Raw genomic sequence first — 9,928 nt, forward strand, 5'->3', positions numbered from 1 at the left:
TGACGACGACGTTCTTTTGCCCATGCAAGGCCGGGTGCCTTCATTGGAAGGTCAATCACTTTGACTTGCAAGTAAAGTCGTCTTTGAATAATACATTGTTTGCCGATATACGCGCGACGCCACGCATGTACTTTCTATGTTTGTACCCCAAAATCATTTCGACACAAATGACTAAAACACGTATAAATGCGCTTGGCATGCTGTTACTCATGATGAAGAATGACCTCATTTTCTAAGTGATGAATATTGTTCTGCGGCACTTATATTTATTTGTGTGCTCTCAATATCTGCCGGTAGTTGCTAGGGGAAGTGACGTTTGTGAACACCCCATTCTCACGACGACGGTGAAAAAAAAGGAAAAAAGAACTAGCATTACGAACTAGCAGAGCCGTACGAGAACCTGCCAAGGGTCTTTAATCCGTTTCAATCCTGTCTTTTGGGGGCTAAAAATGATATCTCAAAGATAGGGAGCATAAACTACACATTTTACCCTTTTGATTGATACCAAAATTGTATGTCATTTTTTTCCGGACAAGCAAATAGGGGATGGTGAATTTTGGATCGTACAGAAGAAACAGATTCCGAGGAGAAAATAATTGAGAATTGCTGGCTGGTCAACCACTTCAACAAGGGGTGGTCAAATAAAGAAAAGGTGGGAGCCTAAGTGTATCGAAGACCAAGAATCGTTGAATTTATTTGGCTGGCGACAAAATGGAACTTAGAGTCGGAAACCGATACAGACTCGGCAGAAAAATCGGAAGTGGTTCGTTTGGTGACATCTATTTAGGTAAGTCAAACACTGTATATATACTAAATGTTTGCTATGTTCAACTATTTGATTGACGTGTGTGTGGGGGGGGGGGTGGCTATTATCTAGCTAGCACGTTCTGGCAGACGTACAGAGAGTTTCCGTCATTAGGAGCGGACTTCACCTTTGTGTTACTACTACCAGCCACTTTTTTTTTTGCTAGCCTCTGATTATGATCCCATTGGAGTTGTTGCTTCGACTCCATTATGTGCTAATGTTGTCGATACGTGGTGGGAAACACGGCGATTGGGTTGAATCGTCATGTCAACGAGCGAAATATATAGCACTTTGTGGGAGGAAATGCCATCTCTTAGCTCGAATATATATGACGTAAAATGAAACGGCCTGTCCTGTCTGTCAATGATGCATACTTGTGGGTTGTGTCAAGATGAGCCGAGAAGACCCACCCTTAAGTTCCTGTTGTTTACCCGTTGCTACAAGCTTCTCTTTTTCTTGCGAGTCGCTCGACAAACACTTGGCGTAGTTACACAATACGTACATACGTACAGCACTGCCCTAACCTAAGCTAACGTAGCTTAACCCAACCCGTCAACCACCAGGAAGGCCGGCCACACACTCAAGTCTCATCTTTCTCCCCTGAGAGAGAGAGAGAGAGATTCATTCGATCGTTTTCAAATCATTTCACAGCCAAAATTGCATCTCTACTGGCTATCAGTTCAGTGGAACTGTATGATGGTGTATTAGGGCCAGAACAATGGGGGAGGGGTGGGGGGCTATTGTGGGTGCGAGAATAAAGTGGTAATCGTATGAGAATAAAGTTCAGTTAGCCACGGCGTACTTAACGTCTGGCTCGGCCAGCTCAAATGAACATCTCGCGAGGCTGTATTTTGGAATCGGATACTACTTTGACGCAGCTTATTTGCTCACTCATACTGAGGCTGTTCCTTTATTATCCTTTAATATTACCACTTTAAATGGCATTTTCCATCACAAAATGACAACGTGTCCAATGACCACAATTGTTCTCCTACGTCGATGTAAATGTTTTCCATTCACTGTTGTGTTTACAATTGTTTATTGTTTTAGGCACAGACATTTCCGTGGGCGAAGAGGTTGCCATTAAATTGGAATGTGTGAAGACCAAGCACCCCCAGCTTCACATTGAAAGCAAGATCTACAAGATGATGCAGGGAGGAGGTAAAGAAAGAAAGAAAGATATTGACATTTTAGATTTAGCCTCTAAAGCATCAGTGCGTGCCTATTGACAGACAGACAGACAGACAGACAGTCTGCTCTTTGCCACTTGAGCCCTCTTTGGAATTTCCACTGAGGGGAATATGAAAATGGTGTCTTTGCTCTTCCCTCCCTCTTCTAGTGGGTATCCCATCTATAAAATGGTGCGGAGCAGAAGGCGACTATAATGTGATGGTGATGGAGCTGCTGGGACCCAGCCTGGAGGATCTCTTCAATTTTTGCTCCCGCAAGTTCAGCCTCAAAACGGTCCTCCTCCTCGCCGATCAAATGGTGAGGTCACGGATACGTACGTGTCTCCGAGCATTTTTCCCAAAGCCGTCCGCATGGGAAGGAGCGCTCGCTTGGTTGCTGTGTGCCCTGGCACATCTCCCCACAGACAATGCTGTGGGCGGGGCTTTCCAACGTTGCAAATTCTTCCGTGGACCGTGCTCTGACAAGTTTAGTGGGGGGGGGGGGGTTCCCGAAAAGTCATTGCGTCATCTCACTCGGCCGCACTTCTATCTGCTAAACGTAGTTTTTCCTGTCGGTATGGCGTGATTAGGCTACGGACGGCTCCGTAAAATGCCACTTTGGTGCTGGACTGGCGAGCGTATGGTCACTTTGTGGTTCCCCCCCCTCCCGTTTTGCCACAGATCAGCCGCATCGAGTACATCCACTCCAAGAACTTCATCCACCGAGACGTGAAGCCCGATAACTTTCTGATGGGGCTGGGAAAAAAGGGCAACCTGGTCTACATCATTGACTTTGGCCTGGCCAAAAAATACCGCGACGCCCGCACTCACCAGCACATCCCCTACCGCGAGAACAAGAACCTGACGGGCACGGCCAGATACGCCTCCATCAACACCCACCTGGGAATCGGTAGGCGGCGCGCTCGTCCCCGATGCCAACGTGCTCCTACTCGTCCGTCCGTCCCTCCCTCCCTCCACCTGATGAGAATTTCCAGCCCTTTTAAATGTTTTTTCCTTTACAGAGCAGTCCAGGCGTGACGACTTGGAGTCCTTGGGCTACGTCCTGATGTATTTTAATTTGGGCTCTCTGCCTTGGCAAGGCCTCAAGGCCGCCACCAAGAGGCAAAAGTACGAGCGCATTAGCGAGAAGAAAATGTCTACCCCCATTGAGATCCTCTGCAAAGGATACCCATGTGAGTCAAGAGCAATCCAAGGCCTTTTTTTTTTTTTCTCTCTGTCCGGTCTGACGGAACGTCCGTCTCACGTCCGTTTGTGTGTTCTCCGCAGCCGAATTTGCCACCTACCTGAATTTCTGCCGTTCCCTGCGCTTCGACGACAAGCCCGACTACTCGTACCTGCGGCAGCTTTTCCGCAACCTTTTCCACCGGCAGGGATTCTCTTACGACTACGTCTTTGACTGGAATATGCTCAAGTTTGTGAGTATCCCCCCCCCCCCCACCACCACCACCGTCCCGTCCCGTATTGGAACCGTGTCCCGCCGGTCCAGACGGATCGGACGTGCGTCGCGACCAAAACGCCGACGGCCTTGTCACCCGGCCCGAACAGGGAGCCAACCGCGCGGCGGAGGAAGCGGAAAGAGAGCGGCGCGACCGAGAGGACAGGCTGAGGCCCGTCAGGAATCCGGCCGCCAGGGGAGTGCCCGCCGCCGCTTCGGGACGCCCTCGGGGAGCCCAGGATCGAGCCCCGCCCGCCCCCCTCACGCCCACCTCGCACGCCGGTTGGTAGTCTATTTGCTCGGGCGACTATTGAGCAGTCTTTGAGCAGTCTTTGATCAGTCTTTGACGCGTGCTCACCAGCTTCCCCGCGTCAAGCGTCCGGCATGGAGCGGGAGCGCAAAGTCAGCATGCGCCTTCACCGCGACGCCCCGGTCAACGTCTCCTCGTCGGATCTGACCGGACGACAGGACACTTCTCGCATGTCCACCTCACAGGTACTTCCGATTCCACGTCTCTCTTGGCGCTGCCGCCTTTTCGTCCATAACAAACCAAGGGATTCATTTTGGCCTGGCTGGCGTAAAAAATTAAAAAAAATGAGGGAAAAAGGCCAAAGTAATGCACGGGCGTGCCGACGAATGAAATCCAAATTTCTTGATTGCGGCTGCCGCTTAAGGACAAAAGAAAACCGTGCAATTTGAGCTTGGTCCCACCCAACGCGACAGGGTGGAAGGCGGGCGGTTATTGCGTGGGTCCACCTGGCATGGAGCCACGACGGGCAGCTTTGTGACTTGACATTTTGGGCCTTGTGTCTCCCTTCCCCCAACCTCAGAATAGCATTCCCTACGAACATCACGCCAAGTAGACGCTCGCCACGTGCTGGTGTGACCGTGGCAACGCCGGGTGAGTCGCCCCCCCACCACCCCCTGTGTAAGCACAAGGAATGCATTGATCTAGCTTCCAGTTCTAGTCTGTACTGCTTTTTCATGGATTCCCCCACTTGGTCTCCTCGCTCTTAGATATCTATATTTTCCATCCATCCAAATGTCTGAGCAGACAAATTCAGATATTTAAAAAAACAAACCAAAAAAAACCATTACTGTTGACTCCATGAACTGAGGAACCCGTCGTCCAGTCTGGACGAGGGAGTCAGTCAATGGGCGTCCGACCCGCCGAAGTGGCGGTCTGGAGAACTGGTCTGGATAATGCACGGCGGTGTGCGCCCTAGTTTAAGACTGGCTCATCTCCCCCATTGCCTCCTCGGACCCCAATGGAAAGAGCCTATCCCCCTCCCGCGGCCTTGTCTTTGTGGCTTGTTGCTCGCCAGCTTCCAGCCACGGCGAGTGAGCAACCCCCTCCTGTGTGGCTTGGTGCACTTGTGGCTTTTCCCCGTCTTGTTTTTACCTGGCCGCACGCCCCTCCTCTGATTTTTAGTTTGAAATTCACCCCTCCCCCCTCCGTGACACTTGCACGAGATGAAGGTAATTTAAAAAAAAGTTGCATCTTCGAGCTTGCGCATGGCTTTGGCTGACTGAAAGCGCAACATCCAGTTGTTCCAACACGGAGCGCTCACGCTCTAAGTAGCGTTGCACCCGTTCTATCGTCAACGGCGGCGTGGCGATCTATCGTCCGCCGCCCGAGATGACGAAAGGTCTTTTGGTGCGGTTACGGCGCACAATTGGAATCGGAAGCCCCCGCCCCCCAAAAAATGCTGCGTGTGTGGCAAAATTTTTAATAGGAGGCAGGTTTGTTGTTGTGTAATGACTGGATGGCCACAAAAGGTATGATCTGCGACGCCACTATTAGAGAGAAAGGGCAACAATTTCTAAAAAAAAGAATCCATATAACCACATGTAGGAGAAGCCATTCCGAATTGGCCGGAATCGTTTTCAAAGCATATTGAAGTGCAATATTTGACCACATCCACGTATCGGGTATATAGATGGGGTGTTTTTTTTTTTTTTTTTGTCTTTCCGACTGACTGACTCTTTATCTGCGCTCTCCTCCAGATGGTGTCGAGCGCCCTGCCCGCCGGTCTCCATTCTCTGGCTCCTCGGTGAGCCGGTGTCACGGGTTCCGGTCCTCCGAGAGACAGACCGACAGACAGGCAGACTGACTGACAGACCGATGGACACGCACGCACGCAAGCAAGCAAGTAAACAAGCAAGCAAGCCAATAGTACAGTACTACCGCCGCTCTGAATTCCACGGGAATCCAGCCACACCACACTTCAAGCAGCTCTCAGCGGAAGCGCTTTTTCTTGCCTACCCTCCCTAACCGGCCGGCTCTCTCCCCACACTCTCGTCTTTTATTGCCCCGGGCCGGCCGGGCGGCTGGCCGGGCCTCTACTTTTGGCTGTCTCGTGCTCGGGGACTCGTTTTTTTTTTTTTTTAGATAAGGTTCCGGCGTTACAAGATTTGAAAATAAACAAAAAAAAAACAGTAGTGTGAGCAACAATAGACCCCCACCCCCGACACCTGATCCAATTTCTATTGGCTGTGTACAGATAAAACATTTTGCTCTGTCTTGGTAACGTTTGAAACTGTGAAATACTTGCAATGTAGATGTGTACATAGATTTGTTGTTTTTCTTTCTTTTTTCCTCTTCTCCTTTTCCTTCCTAGTTTAGGAACAAGTCTCGGCATTCTTTTCAAGCTCGGGTTTAGGAGGGGGGGCGGACGTAATTGTTTGTGCTGTGTCGTCGTTGTCGTGGTGGTGGTGATGGTGGTGGTGTGTATCTCATCCCATCATCCCTGCACACTTTTTTTGGCCTCACGGTCAGTGTACTGAATGTGGACAATTGTTTTTCCATACCTAGACATAGAGGTGGGGCATTTTCCTTTGATTTTTTTTTCCCCTCTCAAGTTCCCTCCATTTGAAATTTGCCACGTAAGGGGCAAAGCTTTTGTTTTTGCATGCTTGTTGAGCTCAATTGGTTTTGGGGTTTGTTTTTGAGTTTTATTCCCCCCCACCCACCAGAAAAAAAAATTGGATTAGATGGTCTCGGACGTTGCTTATAATGTCAGTCTCTCTGCTGCCCTCTAGTGTGGCATTTTGACACTTTTCTGGTCAGCCAGTTAGAGAAAATAGCCAACATTTGTTCTCACATTTATATTTGCCACTTGTATTTGTGTACTTAAATTGTAAATAAATAACTCCTTGTACGCTGGTGTACCTCGCGTGTCTCCCACTCGGCTGGTCAACGCGGGCCTTTGCGCTACCGATTCTGTCTATAACCAGACCGACCATCAATGCCACACCTACATTTATTTTCAGTACGACATAGTAGTTCCAGAACAGTAATTGTCACGTGGTGAGATTGGATTAACGGTGGCCCCAAAAAAAGCAAAAAAAGTAGCCGACCAAGCCAATGTCCTTTTAGTCTGTAATTTTTTTACAAGAAGCACAGAAACAAAGCACTTTTTGGGGGGGCTAGCTTGCAGTGGACTTTTTAAAAGGGGAATGACGTGACTCTTGAGAAAAGTGCATGAAAAGACATCCCTGTTTCTTGAACGCACGCCTATTGAAATCAAATCATTGGAGTGCAACGTTGAGCGAGGCCTCCTTTGAAAGGGACACACTTAAGTGGACGTGTGGAGAAAAATGCCCACGACGGAGCTGGTGAAATGTTCCCAGGTGGCGCTGGCCAGCTGAAGTATTTCAATTCAAGATGACGCCGAAGCCGTTGATACCACTAACGGGATGACTATTCTTGGTCCTGGCCATCGTTACGAGGAACCCTCTCCAGTATTCTCCCTCCCCTCCTCTTCCCCCTTCCCCTCTGTCTGCTTCCCCAGGCTCTCCCGCTCATCCTCGGCGGCGGCGGCGGGCGCGGCCATTTCCAGCGCGGCCTCCGGATCTCGCCCTTTCTTTGGGATGCACAGGAAGTTCCCGGCGCCCATCAGCACGGCCGACAAGACCACCTCGCAGCCGGCCAGCAGGAAGACGTACGTGTAATTGTGAGTGGCGTCCAGCAGGCGACCTGAGGGTGAGGGGAAGGGAGATGATGTCAACGCGGACGCCGTGTGCCGGTCATTCGCCTGGTGACTTTACCCGCTCCCGGAGGACCCAGCAGTACGGCTACGGCTTCCATCAAGAGGACCAGGCCGATGGCGCTGGGGAACTTGTCGGTGCCCACGATAGCCATGAGGACTTCAAACTGCAAGGCGCCCACCATGCCGTAGGATAAGCCAAAGAACATGCAGAAGACCACCAGACCGCCGTAATTGTGGGCCTGAATTTGGAGACGGGGGGGACAAAAATGACCGGACTCGAAGGGGCGGCCAATGCCGGACGGAGGGAGGGAGGGACGGAGGGAGGCAGGCAGTATGGACGAGAGCCCCGGGCAAACTGGAGGCTTTTCTTGGATTGTACCTGCGAGCCCACCAGATCGGTGACGCCGTTGAAGATCATGGCCAAACTGAAGAAGTAGACGCACTTGGGTCGGACCCACTTGAGCCCCGCCACCACGCCGCACAGGGGACGGGCGAACATGTCCACGAAGCCCAAGACGGTGAGCAGGAGCGCCGAGTGGGTGTCCTCGTAGCCCAGGCCTTTGGCGTAGTTGACCACGAAGACGGGCGGCACGAACAAGCCCAGCACCATGACCGAGGCCGCCACCGTGTACACCACGAAACCCTTGTCGCGGAACACGCTCAGGTCCAGCAACTTCCTGCCGGGCCGGGCCTTCTTCTCCGCCGCCGCCGGGAGGTCGGCGTCCCGGCGCTCCCGGGGCGGCGCCAGGGGCCTCATCAGGGCCCCGCAGGCGCAGCAGTTGAGCAGCAACCCCCCCAGGATGAGGAAGCCGCCCCTCCAGCCGTAGCGGTACTGCAGGATCTGGCCCAGCGGGGACAGGCAGCACAGGGCCACGGGGCTGCCGGCGGCCGCCAGGCCGTTGGCCAGGGGTCGCTTCTCGCTGAAGTAGCGGTTGAGCATGATCAGGGAGGGCTGGAAGTTCAGAGCCAGGCCCAGACCTGGCAGACGGCCACGCGGCGAGCGAGGGAGGGAGGCAGACGGTCAGCGGGCTTGCCGAGGGTCGGGCTTCGGGCCCGAGGCTGCGCTCACCCGTGACCACGCCCACGGAAAGGTAGATGTGCACGACGGTGGTGGCAAAGGAAGCCAGGATCATGCCCAGCGAAGCCAAGATCCCGCCCACCATCATCACCGGTCGACAGCCGAAGCGGTTGACCAGCACGCTGCAAAGGGGACCTGGAGGAAGGCGGTTGGTGGGGGGGGGGAGATTGAGTTGAAGGACGGCGACCCTTAGCGACCCTTAGCGGCCGACCGTCTCACCTGTGCCGTAGAGCATGGCCAGCAATATGGAGGATATCCAGGCCGTGTCACTGTAGCCCACGTGGAATTCTTGGATCAGCTCCTTGAAGAAGACGCTGACGGCCTTGGGGAAGGCGTAGGAGAAGCCCGTGATGACGAAGCAGCCCAGCAGGACGGCCCAGCCCCAGCCGCCGTCGGGGGCCTTGACCCCGCCGGGTCCCTCGTCCGCCACAGCTCCCCCCATCTTTAGCCCGAGTCACCAGCTGCAATGGTTACAAGGGGGGCGGGGCGACATCGGCGAGCCCCGCAAATTGAACATCGGACCACGGCGTACCTTGGCGTGAGTACATTGCAATTTTTAGCCCCCTAAACGTCAGTCAAACGACAGTGCCTTTCCACCCAGAGCCAAAGTAATATCAACACCACGACTCATTTAAGAGCCCGGATGTCTTAGCCAAGCATGCTTGTCATTTTCTCTTTTGGGAAAATCAACCACATTAGCTTTGTGTATTTTTATTTTTTTGGGTTTGTTTGTTTTTGAAAAAGGTACGTTCGATTGTAACATTGAGCAAAAGCATCCTTCTATTCTGGGAAAGGCCGTTTCTCTGCGAGCGTGACGTCACGCGGACACTGGTTGGCTGTCCGTCTGGCGTACGTGAGAACCGCGGCGTCTCCTCGCGGAATCAATGGTGTCCACTTTGACGTCATTCGCTGCCCCGCCGCCCATTTGAGCTGTCAAATCGCCATCCGTCACGCCGCTGTCATTTGATCCAATCAAAATGTCCTTTTCACCACCTTGGCGTGACTGCTGTTTGCAAATATTCTTTCGCCCCGCTTTTCCAATTCCAATCGCCCTGCTCGTCATCATCTTTTGGTTTTTTTTTTTTCTTCTCCTACCTGTTGCTTCTTTTAGTAAGCAATTGCTCGTCGGCTGTCAAAATCAAACCTATTGATTCGTCGGGCTATATTACAAATTCGGGATGAGATGCTTTGGGCAAGCCTTACCTGTGGAGATGCTGTCCCGTCCCGTTTCGTCCCGTCGTGATCCTTCTCGTCTCGGTCGCTGGAGAGCCGCTTGAGTCCAAACCACGTGAAGGTGCTGTCGTCACCGGTTTTATAAAGAGCGACGCTGGGCAGTCCGGACCGGCCGGGCGGGCGGGCGTGCGAGCGTTCGTGCGTGCGTGCGTGCGTGCGTTCGTGCCGGGGCAATCTCTCTTCACTTACATCACT

At 52.5% G+C, this 9,928-nt stretch overlaps 2 protein-coding genes across 3 annotated transcripts; one reads left to right on the plus strand and one right to left on the minus strand.

Moving 5' to 3' along the window:
• The first annotated feature begins 307 nt into the window (after positions 1-307).
• Positions 308-6,591, plus strand: csnk1db (casein kinase 1, delta b). 2 transcript variants are annotated; one of them, XM_077738262.1, is made up of 10 exons: positions 308-787; positions 1,856-1,966; positions 2,145-2,293; positions 2,656-2,884; positions 2,997-3,167; positions 3,262-3,410; positions 3,541-3,712; positions 3,792-3,925; positions 4,261-4,331; positions 5,438-6,591. In XM_077738262.1, the coding sequence occupies exons 1-9, from the start codon at positions 712-714 to the stop codon at positions 4,291-4,293; spliced, it is 1,224 nt and encodes a 407-aa protein (XP_077594388.1). In that variant the 5' UTR covers positions 308-711; the 3' UTR covers positions 4,294-4,331; positions 5,438-6,591. The 2 variants fall into 2 exon arrangements, with proteins under 2 accessions (XP_077594388.1, XP_077594387.1); XM_077738261.1 differs by lacking the exon at positions 4,261-4,331 and having other exon boundaries at positions 309-787.
• An 83-nt stretch (positions 6,592-6,674) lies between these two features.
• LOC144211217 (monocarboxylate transporter 4-like) lies at positions 6,675-9,914 on the minus strand. The gene is made up of 6 exons (XM_077738260.1): positions 9,704-9,914; positions 8,720-8,961; positions 8,492-8,635; positions 7,802-8,400; positions 7,481-7,661; positions 6,675-7,409 (listed from the first exon to the last, which is right to left on the minus strand). The coding sequence occupies exons 2-6, from the start codon at positions 8,940-8,942 to the stop codon at positions 7,156-7,158; spliced, it is 1,401 nt and encodes a 466-aa protein (XP_077594386.1). The 5' UTR covers positions 8,943-8,961; positions 9,704-9,914; the 3' UTR covers positions 6,675-7,155.
• Positions 9,915-9,928: the final 14 nt, after the last annotated feature.

The sequence above is a fragment of the Stigmatopora nigra genome, chromosome 18, assembly GCF_051989575.1.
Source record: "Stigmatopora nigra isolate UIUO_SnigA chromosome 18, RoL_Snig_1.1, whole genome shotgun sequence".
In the NCBI taxonomy this organism is placed as follows: Eukaryota; Metazoa; Chordata; class Actinopteri; order Syngnathiformes; family Syngnathidae; genus Stigmatopora; species Stigmatopora nigra.